Here is a 19,978-nt window from a genome sequence, read left to right as displayed (position 1 = left end):
TTCATCACTCCTCTACATCACAAATGGAAACAAAACAGAAACTCAGCATATGATTGTCTCCCAATACCAAACGTCCCAAATCTAAGTGAAATGGTGGCAGTGACAATAGGCCATTAAAATGTTTACAACAAGTAGCAACTCTGGCAAAACTCAGATTCACTGGAGCAGGTGGGCAGGATGGAAAAAGGGACGCAGCCATACAAGGGACCAGTGTGGGAAGCCTGTTTGCTCCCATGTAACACGTTGCTCCCTTGTACAGAGATAGCAGGAGCATGTGGACAGATCCTGCAGGAGGGGCCAATCTCCAGTTAGTGGCCCATTCCAGGAACCCTCTTGGTCCTTGTGGGTTCAAGGCCCTCTTCCCCTGCCAGCAACATGGGGACACTCTAGAGACAGCACTGGGGGAAGCTGCTGCAACTCTCCCCTCGGAGACACCTAACATCCTGGTCTGAGGGGATCCCTGCTGCCAGCTCAGGCAGCACCAGCAGGGACCAGTAGGAGCCCCAGGAACACCAGAAAAAACAAGCACCAAAATATTTAACAATATCACCAAGCCTGTCAAAATTAAATTGCCATCAGAACTACAGCCCACAAAAGTAGGTCAAGACCCACATGCTAAATTTAAACAGGGTGACTACTTTCTAAAATAAAATACTTAAATGAGATGCAGAGTTCCTAACATAATAGACAAAATGTCCAGGATGCTATCAAAAATCAACCATCACATCAATAACTAGAAAAACAATCACACCTTGAATCAGAAAAAGCAAATGCATGATGCCAACACCAAAGGAAGCTACCCATGAAAGTGCTTCAACAATTAATTACACATTCTCTGGAAACAAATGAACAGATAGAAAGAAAAGCAAGAAAACCTCTAGCTAGATAGAAAAAGTCAGGAAGAGAGAAGAGAGATCAAAGCACTAATATTTAAAATGAAATAGAGTTCATTGCTTAAGATCTTGCAGCCATTTAAAAGCTAACAAAGGTATACAGTAAACAAATTTGCCCTCAAAAATTTGAAAAATGAGAAAAAATAGACCAATTACTCAAAAACTGCAAACTGCCAAAACTCAACCAAGATGAAATGGACAGTATCCTTAAAACCATTACAGAAATTACATTCATACTAAAAAATCTGGAAAAGAAGTCCCTAGGCCCAAATGGCTCCATGATAACTTTACTAAATATTCCAAGAATAATTACATCAATTTCTTCCAGGAATAGAAAAGGAGAAACAATTTTCCAACACATTTGTGAGGACAATAGTAGCTTAATACCAAAGCTGGATGAAGATAGTACTAAAAAAGAATAAATAAATAAAACTATAGATCAATAGTTTTCATGAACTTTAATACCAAAATCCACAACAAAATACTAGCAAATGGAATCCAGCAATGTATTAAAAGAATTATGTACTGAGACTAAGAGGGAAATATTCCGATATATACAAGGCTGCTTCCACATTTGAAAATCAATTGATGTCATCCACCATTTTGATAGACTAAAGATGAAAAATCCTTTATCAACTGACATAGAAAAAGCATTTGATAAAATCCAGCACCCATTCATGATAAAAACTCTCAGAAAGCTAGAAATGTGTGTATCTTCCTCAACTGGATAAAAATTTTAATTTTTTTCTAGAAGTTTTATAGTTTTCTGTTTTACATTTAAATCCACGGTCCATGTGAAGTTAAGGCCAAATTTCTTTTCCTTTTTTTGTATGTAGATCTTGTTTCAGCATCTTTGTTGAAAAGGCTATACTACCTCCATTGAGTTAATTCTGTACCTTTGTCAAAAGCATTTGGGTATATTTGTGTGGGTTAAATCTAGGCTCTATTCCGCCTATCCCCCTGCTAATACCACACTGTCTTGATTGATGTGGTTATGTGGTAAGCCTTAATATCGAGTACAGTGATTTCTCCAACTTCATTCTCTTTTTCAAAATTATTTTAGCTATTCTAGAACCTGAAGTTTCTGTACATATTTTAAAATATGCTTGTGTTTATAAAAACATTTTGGGGATTCTATTAGGAATTGCATTAAACCTATAGATAAATGAGGTGAGAATTGTCATCTATCACACCAAGTCATTCAACCTATGAACATGGTGTCTCAATTTATTTAGGTCTTTGGTGTCTTACAGCAGAATTATATAATTTTCAGCATACAGATTCTGCATATATTTTGTTACATGTTATTTCATTTTATTTGGAGCAATTATGGATGAATTTAATATAGGTTGCTGCCTGTTCACTGTTAGTATATCAAAATGCAATTGTCCTTGTGTGTCTTGTAGTCAGACACCTTGCTCAACTCAGTAGCTAATTTTGGTACATCCCTTGCTGTTTTCTACACAGGTGATATGATATCTGCAAATAAGGACAGTTTTATTTCTTCCTCTCTACCCTTTCTGGCTTTATTTCTTCTTCTTGCCTTGGTGCAGTGGCTAGACTTCCCATGCTATGTTGAATAGGGTGGTGAGAGTAGGCATCCTTTTCCCCAATTTTAGGCAGAAATAATTCAGTCTGTCACCATTTAGCTTGATTTTAGCTGTAGGAAGAGTGTGCAAGGAAGGTGGGTGTGGTTATAAAAGGGCAGCATGAAGGATCCCCTTGATGATGGGACTCTTCTGTACCTTAGCTCTAGTGATAGAAACACAAACCTACACGTGATAAAGCTGTGTAGACCTAAACACAGACCGTCAGACACACACACACACACACACACACACTCTCAGTCTCTCTCTCTCTCTCTCACGGGTACAAGTAAAACTGGGACAATTTGAATAAGACCTGTGGATTGCATCAATATCAATATCTTGGTTTCAATGTTGTACTATTATTTTGCAAGATGTTACATACCATTGGGAAAAAGAGGATGAAGGGTAGGCATATATTAGATCATGTGATTATATAATAATTTTAATAAAAATGTTAATTTAAAAAACCCATAGGTTTAGTGCTTTTTAAAAATATTATGTGGGTTTAGGTTTATTCTATCTTCTTGCCTTGAAGAGAAACCAGCAAAAGAGTCAAGCCATTTTGTTCACTGATACCTGCATGGAGGACTTTCTTTTTCTGAACCTTTTGATCTGAAAGGCTCCATGGTCCCTTCAACATATTCAGGGATGAAGTTTGTGTTGAACTGACATCAGATTGAGGCTTTGCACATTTTTCCGGGGTTGAAACCATAGAACAGATTTCTTTTTGATGCCTGTTTTGATTTAGATTAAAAGTAGAGCAAAAAAAGAGAGAGAAAAGAAAATTTTCATCAAGAAGGCAGAGTTAAGTCAATACATTCATGTTGAACACTGCAAACTTAAAGAAGTAAGCCTTCCCCCATCTGGGTTAATATAAAAGTAGTCATTTATCCCTGACCCATGCAGAAGAGTGGACAGGACCTAGCCTTCGAGTCAGAAGATACAGCCCACATCACAGGTCTGGTCCTTCCCAGCTCTGTGACCTCAGTCAAGTCACTCAGTCCTCTCTAAACTTCTTCACTTTCCTCATCTATCAACTGCAGGAAACGTCACCTGAACACCTATACAGTGACTACATGGGGCTGACGTGAGGATTCATAGGAGGGGAAGCCAGTTATAAGCAAGAAAGCACTGCAGAAACCCATTCTCTAACCAAGTGTCTACCAGCAAGCACTTATAAAAGCCAGAGACAGGAACTCCTGCCTTGAACCTCCCATGCTGGCACCAGATCGCAGGGAACCATTCTGGAGAATGGAGGGATTCCAGAAATGCTTGTGTGTTTTCCCAGACATGATCTTCTCTGAAGCTCTCAAGACAGCAGCCATAGAAAGGAAAACTGCTAGAGCAACCTTCTGCTCCAACACTGTGATGTGTGCCCTCCCTCCTGCACTGCCCCTCAACGCCTCCATGAAGCACCTGCCCCGAGTTCCATAGCCCTATGTGAGTCTGTGCCTGCACTGTGCCCCCCATGGCAGAAAGAACCAGGCTGACATTCGTCTGTGCACCTCAGTTCTCTTACTGCATGGTTTGTACTCAATAAAAGGCTTCTCATTGACTTGATTCTTAGTTTATTTGTTCAAATGTTTGAAGTTTAGAAGCTCTGTCTGTGCTTTCCCAAATACTTAAATAACAATGCCATAAAATCTCATTATAAGATGGCCATTATAACATTTACCTCTTTTTACTGATTCCACTGTCATGCCTTACCCTAAGCCCATACAAATGCTTAATTTGCTAATAGGAAGACAGGAAATTTTGTTGAACAAGAAATTCTGACTATTAAATGTATTTTTATTTTCCCCCAATTTTCTATCATTCTTTCAAATAAAAAAGACACCTGGGAGGGGAGCACTACACACTGGGGTCCGTTGGGGGGAAATGGGGGAGGGATGGGGGTTGGGGAGGTGGGAAGAGATAGCATGGGGAGAAATGACAGATACAGGTGAGGGGAAGGAAGGCAGCAAACTACACTGCCATGTGTGTACCTATGCAACAATCTTGCATGTCCTTCACATGTACCCCCAAACCTAAAATGCAATTAAAAAAAAAAAAGACACCCTCCAGGCAGGGTAGGCTGTGACACTTGAATATCTGGAAAACATTAAATCATCTTAATAAGATTTCCAAAGCACTAATTAGAAACATATTAGAATATAGGATGGGAACAGACATGAGAAATCATCTATCCCAAACCCCACCACCATGGCCCCTATTTTAAAGATGAGGAAACGAGACCCACGCAGTGGAGAGGTGTGGAGGGAGGTCCAGGTCCCACCACAGTCACACAGAGGGAAGTCCAGGCCTCCTGATCCCTGAGGGAGAGCTCCTTCCCCACATAGCGCTCCTGTCTGTGCTGTCACTGCTTGGGTCTGGGGACCTGTCCACACTGTGTGGAGAACATAAAGGGAAATAGGTGGCCTTCTCAAGCCCACGATTAAAGTTATTAAATTATTCTCTTTGCTTAAAAAAATCCTAACTTAGTCATGCTATGTGATTCTTTTCACTAAAAGAAATTTTTTTTTATTGCATTTTAGGTTTTGGGGTACATGTGAAGAACATGCAAGATTGTTGCATAGGTACACACATAGCAGTGTGCTTTGCTGCCTTCCTTCCCCTCACCTGTATCTGTCATTTCTCCCCATGCTATCTCTTCCCACCTCCCCACCCCCCCGTCCCTCCCCCATTTCCCCCCGACGGACCCCAGTGTGTAGTGCTCCCCTCCCTGTGTCCATGTGTTCTCATTGTTCAACACCCGCTTATGAGTGAAAACATGCGGTGTTTGATTTTCTGCTCTTGTGTCAGTTTGCTGAGAATGATGGTTTCCAGGTTCATCCATGTCCCTATAAAGGACACAAACTCATCGTTTCCCCCACTAAAAGAAATTTCACGAGGCATTTCCGAAAGGACGAGGGCCCAGGGGGCAGGCCCAGCTCTGGAGAGGCCTCAGCGCGGGGAGACAGGCGGGCCGGGGTGCTCACTTGCTGTCCCCATCCTTTCCTGCATTGTACCACCAGTCCATGATCAAGGACTCGGAATAAAGGTCTTGTATCTTCTCCAGGTCACGGTAACCCTGTTCCATTTCCTCATCTAAAAGGGTCAGATCTTCATTCTGCCAAAATGAGAAGTGAGTATGCTGTGAGACTAGAGAAAAAGAGCTCAAATTCCAAACACGTTCCTTTCCTCCTCTTCTTAGAGACAAGAGGCTCACTACGTTGCCCACACTCGTCTTGAGCTGCTGGGCGGAAGTCATGCTCTTGTTCTAATCTCCTGAGTACTTGGGACTACAGCACCCGGCCAGCAAATTTCAAACACTTCCAACAGAAAGCCAACTGTATCAGGAAAAGAAGAATCTAAAGAATGTTATGTTGTTCTTATCCCATTTTCAGCCAGCTTTATTTACACATAATTCACATACAATAAACTGAACATGTGTAAAATGTACCACTTGAAAAGTTTGACATTCACACCTGTGAAACCATTCTTACAATCAAGGTCATGAACATATTCATTGCCCCCAAATTCCCTTGTGCCCCACTGTAAATCTGCCCACCCTCCTACAAGCCCTCTCCCTCAATTCTCAAGGAACTATTCAATGGCCTTCTGTCACTACACATTAGATTCAGTTTTCAATAATTTTATATAAATGGAATCATACAGAAATTCCTTTTTTTCTGACTATCTTCAATTGTATGATTATTTTAAGATCCACCCGCATTGTAGCATGAATCGATAGTTCATGAGTTTCTTATTGCTGAGCTGGATTCTACTGTATACTACTAATAAGTGCCACAATTTCTTTACGTATTCACCTGTTAATGTTGTTTTCAGGTTTGGGCAATTATAAATACAGCTACAAACATTTGCATACAAGCCTTTGCATGGACATCGGGTTTCATTCCTCCTGAATAAATATCTACAAGTAGAATGATTGGACTGTGCGGTTTGTGATGTTAAGGTCCTTCACGTCCTTTGATAGCTGTATTCCTAGATATTTTATTCTCTTTGTTGCAATTGTGAATGAGAATTCATTCATGATTTGGCTCTCTGCTTGTCTATTGTTGGAGTATAGAAATGCTTGTGATTTTTGCACGTTGATTCTGTATCTCAGGATACAAAATCTCAACTTGGCTGAAGTTGCTTATCAGTTTAAGGAGTTTTTGGGCTGAGATGATGGGGTTTTCTAAATATACAATCATGTCATCTGGAAACAGAGACAATTTGACTTCCTCTCTTCCTATCTGTATTTCCTTTATTTCTTTCTCTTGCCCGACTGCCTTGGCCAGAACCTCCAATACTATGTTGAATAGGAGTGGTGAGACAGGGCATCCTGTCTTGTGCTTGTTTTCAAAGGGAATGCTTCGGGTTTTTGCCCATTCAGTATGATATTGGCTATGGGTTTGTCACAAATAGCTCTTATTATTTTAATATATGTTTCATCAATATCTAGTTTATAGAAAGTTATTACCATGAAGAGATGTTGAATTTTACGACGTTGACCCTCTTTTCATGTGCTAGGTTTTTTTTGTAGATCTCCTGGGTTTTTTTAAAATGTAGATAATATGTTACGTACAAATAAAAAGTTATATTTCTTCCTTCCCAATCTGTATGCTTTTTATTTCTTTTCTTGCCTTGTTGCCATGGTTAGAACTTCCAGTAGTATATTGAATCAGAGTGGTGAGAATAGATGTCCTTGAGTCTCTTCTAATTTTAAGGGGAAAGTATTTAGTATTTCACTATTAAGTATGACTTTAGCTGTATGTGTTTTATTGATGTTCTTTTTTTATTATTATACTTTAAGTTCTGTTGTACATGTGTGGATCGTGCAGGATTGTTACATAGGTATACACATGCCATGGTTGTTTACTGCATCCATCCCCCTGTTATCCACATTAGGTATTTCTCCTAATGTTATCCCTCCCCAATCCTCCCACCCCCTGCTGTCCCTCCCCTAGCTCTCCCACCCCCCAACAAGCCCCAGTGTGTGATGTTTCCCTCCCTGTGCCCATGTGTTCTCATTGTTCAACAATCACTTATGAGTGAGAACATGCAGTGTTTGGTTTTCTGTTCTTGTGTCAGTGTCAGCTTGCTGAGAATGATGGTTTCCAGTTTCATTCATGTACCTGCAAGAAACATGAACTCATCTTTTTTATGGCTACATAGTATTCCATGGTGTGTATGTGCACATTTTCTTTATCCAGTCTATCACTGGTGGGCATTTGGGTTGGTTCCAGGTCTTTGCTATTGTACACAGGGCTGCAATGAACATACGTGTGCATGTGTCTTTATAGTAGAACAATTTATAATTCTTTGAACATATATCCAGTAATGAGATTGCTGGGTCAAATGGAATTTCTATTTCTGGATCCTTGAGAAATCACCACACTGTCTTCCACAATGGTTGAACTAATTTACACTCCTACCAACAGTGTAAAAGTGTTCCTATTTCTCCACATCTTCTCCAGCATCTGTTGTCTCCCATTTTTTAATGATCGCCATTTTAACTGGCGTGAGATGGTATCTCAATGTGGTTTTGATTTGCATTTCTCTAATGACCAGTGATGATGAGTATTTTTTCATATGTTTGTTGGCTGCATAAATGTCTTCTTTTGAAAAGTTTCTGTTCATATCCTTCACCCACTTTTTGATGGGGTTGTTTTTTCCTTGTATATTTGTTTTAGTTCTTTGTAGATTCTGATTATTAGCCCTTTGTCAGATGGGTAGATTGCAAAAATTTTTTCCCATTCTGTAGGTTGCCAGTTCACTCTAATAATATATTTTTGCTGTGCAGAAGCTCTTAAGTTTAATTAGATCCCATTTGTCTATTTTGGCTTTTGGTGTTTTAGTCATGAAGTCCTTGCCTATGCCTATGTCCTGAATGATTTTGCTTAGGTTTTCTTCTAGGTTTTCTATGGTGTTAGGTCTTATGTTTAAATCTTTAGTCCATCTGGAGTTAATTTTTGTATAAGGTGTAAGGAAGGGGTCCAGTTTTAGCTTTCTGCACATGGCTAGCCAGTTTTGCCAACACCTTTGATTAAACAGGGAATCTTTTCCCCATTGCGAGTTTTTGTCAGGTTTGTCAAAGATCAGATGGTTGTAGATGCGTGGCATTACTTCTAAGGCCTCTGTTCTGTTCCATTGGTCTATATCTCTATTTTGGTACCATGACCATGCTGTTTTGATTACTGTAGCCTTGTAGTATAGTTTGAAGTCAGGTAACCTGATGCCTCCAGCTTTGTTTTTTGGCTCTGTGGGCTCTTTTTTAGTTCCTTATGAAGTTTAAGGTTGTTTTTTTCCAGTTATGTGAAGAAGGTCAATGGTAGCTTGATGGGGATAGCACTGAATCCATAAATTACTTTGGGCAGTATGGCTGTTTGCACGATATTGATTCATTCTAACCATGAGCATGGAATGTATTCCCATCTGTTTGTGTCCTCTCTTATTTCCTTGTTCTTATTAAGGAAATTCTCCTCTATTTCTATTTTGCTGAGAGTTTTAATTATGAATGGTGTGGAATCTGGCCTGTTGATATACTGGATTATACTAATATATTTTCTAATGTTGAAACAATTAATTACAAATTTCTTGAAACAAATGAACAAACATTTCCAATACATAAGAAGAAATAGCTAGGTGTGGTGGCTCACACCTGTAAACCCAGCACATTAGGAGGCCAAGGAGAGTGGCTCACTTGAGGTCAGGAGTTGGAGACCAGCCTGTCCAACATGGCAAAACCCCATCTCTATTAAAAATACTAAATTAGCTGGGCATGGTGTCTGGTGCCTATGTAAATCCAGCTACCCAGGAGACTGAGGCAGAAGAATCTCTTGAATCCTGGAGGCAGAGGTTGTAGTGAGCTGAGATTTCACCACTGCACTCCAGCCTGGGTGACAGAGGGAGACTCTATCTCAAAATAAAAAAAACAAAAAAACAAAAAAACAAAAACAACAACAACAAAAATACAAATATTCTTGTATACATGGAACAAATTCCCCTTGATTGTAGTGTATAATTTGTAATATATTGCTGGATTCATTTTACTAATATTCTGTTGGTGATTTTTGCGTGATATATTTCAACAAATCCTTTTAGTTGAACCTACCTATATAGAACCTGAAGCAAGTTTCTTGAAAGTAACATATAGTTTGGTTGTGTTCTTTTTTTTTTTTTTTTAATTTACTCTGCCAGTATCTGTCTTTTGATTGGTGTAATTAGACCATTAATTTAAAAAGTAATTACTGACATCCTAGCACTTACTTCCAGTATTTTATGATTTGTTTTCTCTGGTCTCATTCCTCTGTTTCTCGTTCCTTGCCTTCCTTTGGGTTAAACTTTAAAAAAAAATTATTTACAGAGTTTTTGAGTGTAGCCCTTTGTATGGTTTTTGTAATAAATTCTGTCCGTGTGGCAGCATATATATGTGACTTAGAACAGTCTCCAGCATGAACATTTTACTCCTTCAATGGAAATATGTAAACATCACTTCCATTTAGGTCCCTTTAATTTCTCCAACTTTAAATATTATTGTCTTCAGTGTTAGGTGATGTTATAACTTTTGTTTCAATCATTAAAAATGTGATTTGTAAATCTCACAAAGAAAAGAATAGATCTATTATATCTTTCCATATTTCTGCTCTTTCTTCTTTTTTATTTTATTTTACTTCCTGGGGTACATGTGCAGGTCATGTAGGGTTGTTTCATAGGTGCATACTATATCTGGCATTTCTCCCCATGTTATCCCTCCCCACCCTTCCCACCTCCTGTTGTCCCTCCCCTAGCCCCCCCACCACCAACTGCCCCAGTGTGTGATACTCCTCTCCCTGAGTCCATGTGTTCTCTTGTTCGACACCCACCTATAAGTGAGAACATGCGGTGTTTGGTTTGCTGTTCTTGTGTCAGTTTGCTGAGAATGATGGTTTCCAGATTCATCCAAGTCCCTATAAAGGACACAAACTCATCGTTTTTTGTGGCTGCATAGTATTCCATGGTGTATATGTGCCATCTTTTCTTTGTCCAGTCTATCACTGGTGGGCATTTGGGTTGGTTCCAGGTCTTTGCTATTGTACACAGGGCTGCAATGAACATACGTGTGCATGTGTCTTTATAGTAGAACAATTTATAATTCTTTGAATATATATCCAGTAATGGGATTGCTGGGTCAAATGGAATTTCTATTTCTGGATCCTTGAGAAATCACCACACTGTCTTCCACAATGGTTGAACTAATTTACACTCCCACCAACTGTATAAGAGTGTTCCTATTTCTCCACATCTTCTACAGCATGTTGTCTCCAGATTTTTTAATGATCGCCATTCTCACTGGTATGAGATGGTATCTCAATGTGGTTTTGAATTGCATTTGTCTAATCACCAGTGATGATGAGCATTTTTTCATATGTTTGTTGGCCTCATATATGTCTTCTTTTGAAATGTGTCTCTTCATGTCCTTTGCCCTCTTTTGAATGGGTTGGTTGGTTTTTTCTTGTATATCTGTTTTAGTTCTTTGTAGATTCTGGATATTAGCCCTTTGTCAGATGGGTAGATTGCAAAAATTTTTTCCCATTCTGTTGGCTGCCAGTTCAGTTCGCTCTAATGATTTCTTTTGCTGTAGAGAAACTCTGAATTCTAATTAGATCCCATTTGTCTATCTTTGCTTTTATTGCCATTGCTTTTGGTATTTTAGTCATGAAGTCCTTGCCTATGCCTATGTTCTGGGTGGTTTTGCTTACGTTTTCTTGTAGTGTTTTTATGGTGTTAGGTTTTATGTTTAAATCTTTAATCCATCTGGAGTTAATTTTAGTGTAAGGTGTCAGGAAGGGGTCCAGTTTCTGCTTTCTGTACAGTGCTAGCCAGTTTTCCCAACACCATTTATTAAACATGGAGTCCTTTCCCCATTGCTTATTTTTGTCAGGTTTGTCAAAGATCAGATGGTTGTAGATGTGTGGCATTGCTTCTGAGGCCTTTGTTCTGTTCAATTGATCTATGTCTCTGTTTTGGTACCACTACCATGCGGTTTTGATTACTGTAGCCTTGTAGTATAGTTTGAAGTCAGGTAGCCCGATGCCTCCATCTTTGTTCTTTTTGCTTAGGATTGTCTTGGCTATGTGGGCTCTCTTTTGATTCCATATGAAGTTTAAAGTGCTTTTTTCCAGGTCTGTGAAGAAGGTCATTGGTAGCTTGATGGGGATAGTGTTCAATCTATAAATTACTTTGGACACTATGGCCATTTTCATCATAGTGATTCTTCCTATCCATGAGTATGGACTGTTTCTCCATCTGTTTGTGTCCTCTCTTATTTCATTGAGCAGTGGTTTGTAGTTCTCCTTAAAGAGGTCCTTTACATCCTTTGTTAGTTGTATTCCTAGGTATTTTATTCTCTTTGTAGTAATTGTGAATGGGAGTTCACAATTGATTTGGTTCTCTGTTTGTCTGTTATTGTTATATAGGAATGTTTGTGATTTCTGCACATTGATTTTGTATCCTGAGACTTTGCTGAAGTTGCTTATCAGTTTGAGAAGATTTTGGGCTGGGACAATGGGGTCTTCTAAATACACAATCATGTCATCTGCAAATAGAGACAGTTTGACATCCTCCTTTCCTAATTGAATATCCTTTCTTTCTTTTTCTTGCCTGATTTCTCTGGCTAGAACTTCCAATACTATATTAAACAGGAGTGGTGAGAGAGGGCATCCTTGTCTAGTGCCTGATTTCAAAGGGAATTATTCCAGCTTTTGTCCATTCAGTATGACATTGGCTGTAGGTTTTCTGATGCTACAATTATTTCTTTTATAATTTGCTTGAAAAAACTCCTGTAGCCAATCAATAAAATTAAGTTCCTAACAACAAGTTCTTTTAGTTTTTATTTATCTGATAATATTTTTATTTCCCCTTCATCCTTGAAGGATAGTTTTGTAAAGTTTTGGGTTACTAATACCTGTAATCTCAGCACTTTGAGAGGCTGAGGCAGGAGGACTGCTTGAGGCCAGGAGTTCAAGACAAACCTGGGCACCATAGTGAGACTCTGTCTCTACAACTAAAAAAATTAGCCAGGCTGTAGTCCTAGCTACTTGGGAGGCTGAGGCAGGAGAATGACAGAAGCCTAAGAGTTTAAGGCTTCAGTGAGCCAAGATTGTGCTACTGCACTCCAGCTTGGGTGACACACTAAAACTCTGTCTCTAAAAATAAAATCAAATAATAAAATTTGTGGTTAATGGTTCTTCCCTTTCATACTTGAAGAATACTGTGCCACTTTTCTCCTGGCTTCTTTGGTCTTGTACAAAAAGTCTGTTGTCAAATCTGCTATTGAATTTGTATCATTTTTGTCCATTTTTTCTGTCTTTAATTTCTGGATGTTTAACTATGACATGTCTTGGCATGGATTTCTTTGGGCTTATCCTGTTTGGAGTTTACTCAGATTATTGGATCTGTATATTTGTATATTTCACCAACTTTGGGAAGGTTTCAGCTTTTATTTTGTCACTTTCTTTCGGTCCCATTTTCCTTCTGTCTTTAGTGGACTCCGATGATACTAATGCTGGGTGTTTTCTCATTGTCTCACAGATCCCCTTGGCTCTATTTATTTATTTGTTTTTTGGTCTATTTTCTCTCTGTTGTTTAGAGTGGCTGGATTTTATTGTTCTGACCTCAAGTTCACTGATATTATCCTGTCATCTCCCCTTCACTATTGAACCTATTTGCTGAGGTTTTAAAAATTTCTATTCTTGTAGTTTTCAGTTCTGAAAGTTCCACTTGAAATTTTTTTTACAATTCCTACTTATATTCTGAGATTCTCTATTTGTTCATTCATTTCAAGAGAATTTGTAATTGATTGCCGAAGCATTTTTATGACAGTGTCTTTAATATCCTTGTCAGATAATTCCAACATATGATTCATCTCAGTGTTGGCACTGATTGTCATTTCTCATTCAAATAGTGGCTTTCTTGGCTCTTTGTGTGATGGGTAAGTTTTTTACTGGATCCTAGGCCTTTTCTATTGTGTGAGAAGATTTTGGGTGCTACTTGAAATTTTTATTTTACTTGGTTGTTGCCCTGCTTAAATTTAGCATGCGGGATTTGTCCTACTTTCGTGGGTTTCTGCTCCAATGGCAGTTTGATTTTCAGAAGACTTTGGTATTATTTTGGCCTTCTTTGTTAAATCTGGTGCCATTCTGGCTTGCTTCTACTGGTCCCCTGAAGAGACAGGAAGGGTTTTCCTCTGTCAGGCTTCCCGGTGTCTCTTGGTGCCTCCCCTGCTGTCCTCTAGGTGTTCCTGTGTCTCTGGGTGGGGTAGGAGAGCCCTTGGCCCACAGGGACAAAGAGTCTTCTGGAATGGGCCACTGGTTCTAGCTGGGCCTCTCCTGCCTGTTCTTCCCACACACTTTGATATGTCTCTGCAGGAGGGGAGAGTCTCAGGCCTGCAGAGACAATGAGGCTTCCCAGATGGACCACTGGTAGCTGTATCCCTTTAGCAAGCTCTGCCCACCTATCCAATTATACATCCTCCTCTGGGGACTGTTACAGATAAACTTTACTTTCATTTGGGTACAACCATGTATCTGGCAGTTTTTCCCAGCTATTTTTGTCAAGGTGAGCTGTCAGAGTGGCAGGATTAAGAGTTGAGCTGTCTTTTTGTGGGATAGTTTTTTTTTTTCAATTTGTTCATAGACAGAGCTCTTAAGAGTAGGAGGTTGATAGTGTTCTGAGAAGTCCACCTAGTGCTGCGTCCTTCAGTCTCGTCAATGCTGAATAAAGTGGAGCCTCAGTCCTCCACTGGGTCCTGCTGACATTATGGGGAGGACCACTGCAGGGGCTAGTCCTGTTTCACACTTTCTCCTTTGGTCTCATGCTGTAGTGTGAGTGTGAAAGTGAGGCTCTCCATCAAGCTTCACTAACACCAGGGATGGGGGAAAGCAGAGTGTGGCCTTTCCCCACCTTGCTTCCTTTTTCATGTTCACTGATGCTGGCTGTCTGCCGAGGCCCAGCTCCATGCTGAGTCCCGCTGACACTAGGACTGTGGCAAAGCACAACAGTGACTAGACTGGCCTCCCATTGCCTGGTTAGGTTGCGGTGTTGCCTGATAGGAGTGGAGGGTCGGCTTGACGCTGGGTGCCATGGACACTACCCTGATGGAGGACTCAACATTGCTGCTCCTGTTGGCACAGGGATGAGAGATCGGCTTCCCGCTGAGTCCCTCTGATATTACCCTATCAGAGAATGTAAGCAACACCTGCTTCCAGAAGGAGAATGAGCTTTCTACTAAGTCTCACTGACAGAGCCTCAGCAGCGAAATCAGAACATTGCTCCTTGCTTCCACCATGTAGGGATGGAAGTTCAGCTCCCTGGCCAGTTCTACTATTCTACAAGGCAGGGAGATCAGAGAACAGTCACTTGCTTCCATGGAGTGAAGAGACTGGGTGAAAGATTAGCTTCCATTTGCTTCCATGAAGCAAGAGACTGGGTGAAAGATTAGCTCCCTGTCTGGCACCACTGAAATCCCAGGGGAGGGGATGCAGTTTTTTCCATGGTATATGACCGGAGCAGAACAGGTATTGCCAAAAAATGTTTTCTGTTGTGAAGCCGTGCTCTTTTCAGTCATTTGGCTGGGACTTTCCTGGAGAATTGTTTTGTCAGTTCTTGTTGGAGATCCCAGGTTGAAGAAGCTTCTGCAATGCCCTGTCTGGGATATGTGAATAGAAATGAAGTCCCAAGGACTCATTGTTAAGGGATCTCAGAACTTGAAGAATAACATGACAATGAGGTGGTTTTCTTTTCCACTTTAAGTTCCAGGATACATGTGCAGAACATGCAGATTTATTACATAGGTAAATGTATGCCTCGGTGGTTTGCTGTACCTATCAACCTCTCACCTAGGTATTAAGCCCCACATGCATTAGCTATTTGTCTTGATGCCCTCCCTCCCTTTGCCCCCTGCCCCCAACAGACCCCAGTGTGTGTTGTTCTCCTCCCTGTGCTTGTGTTCTCATTGTTCAGCTCCCATTTATAAGTGAGAACACGCAATGTTTGGTTTTCTCTTCCTGTGTTAGTTTGCTGAGGATGATGGCTTCCAGCTTCACCCATGTCCTTTCAAAGGACATGATCTCATTCCTTTTTATGGCTGCATAGTATTCCATGGTGTATATGTGTCACATTTTCTTTATCCAGTCTACCACTGATGGGCATTTGGACTGGTTCCATGTCTTTGCTATTGTGAATAGGGCCACATTGAACATATATGTGCCTGTATCTTTATATTAGAATGATTTCTATTCCTTTGGATATATATCTGGTAGTGAGATTTCTGAGTCAAATGGGATTTCTGGTTTTAGATTCTCAAGGAATTGCCACACTGACTTCCACAGTGATTGAAGAATGGCAGGACAATGAATCCTTTGTCCTCTTTTGGAGTTATAACCAGGGCTTTCTGGTTTTGAGATGGAGGGCTTACAAGGGATGGCAGTACTCTATGTTTGCTGGAACTGGAAGTCTCTCCTATAATTTTTCTTATAATTATGCAATAAGAAATATTTTTTACATATTTACCTATGCAGTTAGCATCATCTTTACCTATGCTTTTTATACCTTAGCATAGATTCATATTTCCATCTGGTAAGATCTTCCTTCTGTCTAAAGCACTCCCTCAATATTTCTGTTACTGCAGGTTGGTTGGTGACTAATTCTTTTAGTTTTTGCCTATTATTTTTAATGAGACTGGGTCTCACTCTGTCAACCAGGTTGCAGTGCAGTGGTGCAATCTCGGTTCACTGCAGCCTCGGCCTCCTGGGCTCAAGTGATCCTCATGCTTCAGCCCCACAAAGCAGCTGGAACTACAGGTGCAAGCCAGTATGCCCAGCTAATTTTTATATATTTTTTGTAGGGATGGGGTCTTTCCAACTTGCCCAGGCTGGTCTTGTATTCTTGAGCTCAAGCAACCTGCCCACCTCAACCTCCCAAAGTGCTGGAATTACAGGTGTGAGCCACTGCACCTGGCTGTTTTTGTGTATCTTAAAAAGTCTATTTTATCCTCCTCTTTGAGAGGTATTTCCACTGTGCACAGACACTCTGTGGACAGTCCTTTAGTATTTGAAACATGTTTCTCCACTGTCTCCTCACTTGTATTATTTCTGATGAGACACCTGCTGTCATCTTTGTTATTGTTCCTCTGTACACAATGTGTCTTCTTTCTGTTATTTTAAGATGCTCTCTTTGTCACTGCTTCTGGAAAGTTTGACTCTGCCTTGGTCTGGTTTTCTTCATGTTTCTTGTGCTTGGGATTCACTGAGGTTCTTTTGGATCTGTGGGTTTACAGTTGTAATCCAATTTGGACAATTTTTGGCCACTGCTGCTTCAGTTATGTGTTTATTAGGCTGTTTGGATTTTTCCATGACTCACTCATCCTCTGTTTTTTGGTTTGGTTTTGTTTCTTTTTATTATTTTTTTTTAATCTGAGTTCTCTTTCTTCTGTGTTACATTTTGGATAGTTACATTTTGGATAGTTTCTATTGCTGCCTTTCAATTCACTAGTCTTGTGTTATGCAGTGTCTGATCTGCTGCTCCTCCCATTCCATGTATTTCTCATCGCTAGAAGTTTAATTTGTGTCTTACTTGTACCTTTCATGCCTCCCCCACAGTTACAATGACTGTTTTAGTGCTCTAATAGTAACACTGAGTTCTGGGTATATTTTAAGTCTTCAGTTTGCTTTTCCTCCTCATTATGGATCTGTATTTTCCTGCTTTTTTGCATGCCTGGTACAATTCGATTGTATGCCAGGTATAGTTGATTTTACTTTGTTAGGTGGTGAATATTTTTGTTTCCTTTTAATTATTCGTGGGGTTTGTTCTGGGATGCAGTTAAGTTAGTTGGAAACAGTTTGATCCTTTTGGGCCTTGCATTTAAGATTTTCTAGGTGGAACCGGAGTGTTTGGTTGCTCCCACTACTAAGGCAAGACCTTCCTGTGTACTTTATCCAATGCCCAACCTAAAGGATTCTGAAGTTTTCAATCCTCGCTAATGGAAGCACTCTTCCCAGCCCTCTGTAGCTTAAAGCACTGGTCCTTCCAGTCTCAGGTAGTTCACTCACATGAAGCACTGATCAGTATTCTGACTTGTCCTGCTACCCCTCGAATCTGAATTTAAAGCCACTCCTCAGAACATAAGACAGAAAACACATACCCTAGAAGGGCATCCTCAAAATGCATATGCACAGACCAAGTTTGTAGTATGAGAGAACAGAATTCTATTTGCTTTCTCTCATTAACCTATTAGAATAAATTGCTTTATCAGGTAGTCAAAGGGTTATATAGTCTGAGAAGTCAGCACGCAACTAACCACCTATATCTGACATTGTTTAGTTTTCTACAAATATCTGTGCATAGCAGTGATTAACAAACTTCATATATAGACCCTTGAGTATCTTGTTAAAAATACAGATTCCTTAACTTTGGCAAAATGTTGATAATTGTTGAATTTAAATTATAGGTACATGGGGTCCATATATGCCTCTACTTTTGTGTGTGTTTGAAACTTTCCGTAATAAAAAAATTTAGAAGAAAAACAAAATACATGCATTGATTCATAATTCCTGGGCCTCTGTGCTGACATCTTGCTTTAGTACCTTTGAAATGGGATGCCGGAATCTGCTCAGGTGCCCTAGCTTGGGTGGTCCTTGGACTATACTCTGAGAAACACTGGTACATTCACTGTTAAGTGATTAATTTGTTTGACTTAGGTATTTTTATGATTGCTATTTTTCCAATGAAGGTATTACCCAGGGACCTCCAGCCTGTAGTGCTCAAATAAATGGACATTCCCTTCTTAGCCCAAGTTCTTACCTGAACAGCTTCTGGAGGAGTGGGATCCTTGCAACCAAAATTATAAAAATGGAACTCTCCTCCAGTCAAAGCAGCAACCTCTTTCAAAAATCTGTTTGCAATCTCATCATTGTAATTGAAGGAGATGGTATAAATAGGAATTTCCTGAAAACTTTTGACCTGGTCTATAACCATTTCAGGTGGCTGAAACGGTAAGTTTGGGGGAGAGGTGGGAGGGAGATGAAAAGAGAAGAGATAGAAAAGAATATGAAAATCCTCAGTATTTACTTTAGATACTCAAATAGTAATTCCTTATACAGTGGTAAATGGCTTCTTATAGACATGTCGATTCAATTAAATAAACAACAACAACAAAAAAGACTGCCAGATGGTGAGAGTACAGTGATCCGTAAGACATGGTCCTTGGCTCTCAGGTCTCTCAGTTGGGTGGGACAAAGAAGCTAGGAGAAAGATTTGGCTAACCAAGTCACCCAACTTTAGCTCCAGAGTTAGAGACCTGGGCTTGAAGCTCGTCCAGCACTGCCCATCTGAATGGCCTTGGGCATGTTCTGTCTAATGTGAGTTTCGTCATCTGTGCCTCAGAACTAATACACCCTCCTTACAGGGTTGCTGTGAGGAGTGAATGAGATGATGTTCCTTGGAAGCCATTCCACAAATATTTGTTGAGTACCTTTTATTTGCCAGGTGCTGCTGTCAGCCAAGGATGATGCCAAGCAGCACCCCGAGCCACTTTCCCAAGTTCCCTTTGCTCCGAGTCTAAACAGCTGTGCAGACAGGGCTACCTTCGTCCACACACATCAGCTGGAGTAGCAAGAAGGGCAGAGATTCTGTCTCCTCCCTGCTGAAAGGAGGTCGGTCTGTGCATGCACAGTTGATCACCCTGCACCTTCCCCATCTCCTGCCCTAACATACCTCATGCGAAGACTTTAGCCCTTAGTTTTATTTAGGATGGTGCAAATGCCTTCATAATGTCCATTTTCTTGATTGCAGTCCAGGTGAGCCCCTAACTTCAAAGAATTCCCAAAATGACCGCAGTTAAAGCTGCACGGGGCTGTTCCCAGCAAAGACCCTGCCAGTTTACACTATGGATGCCCACCAAAGAACACTTATCCAATGTGTACATGATTCCATTTTAATGAAGATTAATACTTCTAGAACCCTTTTGACCTGCTTAATTTTAAAGACTGTATCTCTTTATAATGCTTCCCCAGACATTTAATAAGCAAGCAGGAAGCTAGTGTCCATATAACATCTGTGTCTATTCTTTCAAGGAGAAAATTCTGCTGAATATTTGAAATAACACTTCTCTTACACATTTAGTTCTTATAAAGCCAGTGAAAATTCAAAAGCAAATAGAAATTGAGTGATACATCTCAATATCTTCTACATAGAACATGAATATCAAATATCAATTTGCCTTTTTGAGAGAATCCAAGGAATAATGCAAAAATAAGCAGACTGCATGTGTCAAAAAGGCAGTGTTGAATTTGGAAGTCCTCAAAAGCTTCTAAATTATGTTTGAGGTAATTTGTACATTTCTGACTCCAGCTATTTTTTTTTTTTTTTTTTTTTGAGATGGAGGCTCACTCTATCATCCAGGCTGGAGTACATTGGCGCGATCTCAGCTCACTGCAACCTTTACCTTCCAGGTTCAAGCGATTCTCCTGCCTC

At 40.1% G+C, this 19,978-nt stretch overlaps 1 protein-coding gene across 2 annotated transcripts in view; it reads right to left on the bottom strand.

Moving 5' to 3' along the window:
• Positions 1–19,978, bottom strand: part of VWA3B (von Willebrand factor A domain containing 3B) — a 236,056-nt gene that overhangs the window by 75,112 nt on the left and 140,966 nt on the right. For both annotated transcript variants that reach the window (XM_074403828.1, XM_074403831.1), the window contains exons 14-16: positions 18,308–18,490; positions 5,461–5,591; positions 3,059–3,216 (exon numbers count right to left, since the gene is read on the bottom strand). In XM_074403828.1, the coding sequence (XP_074259929.1) occupies positions 3,059–3,216; positions 5,461–5,591; positions 18,308–18,490 (472 nt within the window). The remainder of the gene's footprint in view (positions 1–3,058; positions 3,217–5,460; positions 5,592–18,307; positions 18,491–19,978) is intronic.

This window comes from Saimiri boliviensis, chromosome 1 (genome assembly GCF_048565385.1).
Source record: "Saimiri boliviensis isolate mSaiBol1 chromosome 1, mSaiBol1.pri, whole genome shotgun sequence".
NCBI lineage: Eukaryota > Metazoa > Chordata > Mammalia > Primates > Cebidae > Saimiri > Saimiri boliviensis.
Note: the sequence above shows the minus strand (reverse complement) of the source record. Positions and strands in the feature narration are given on the sequence as shown.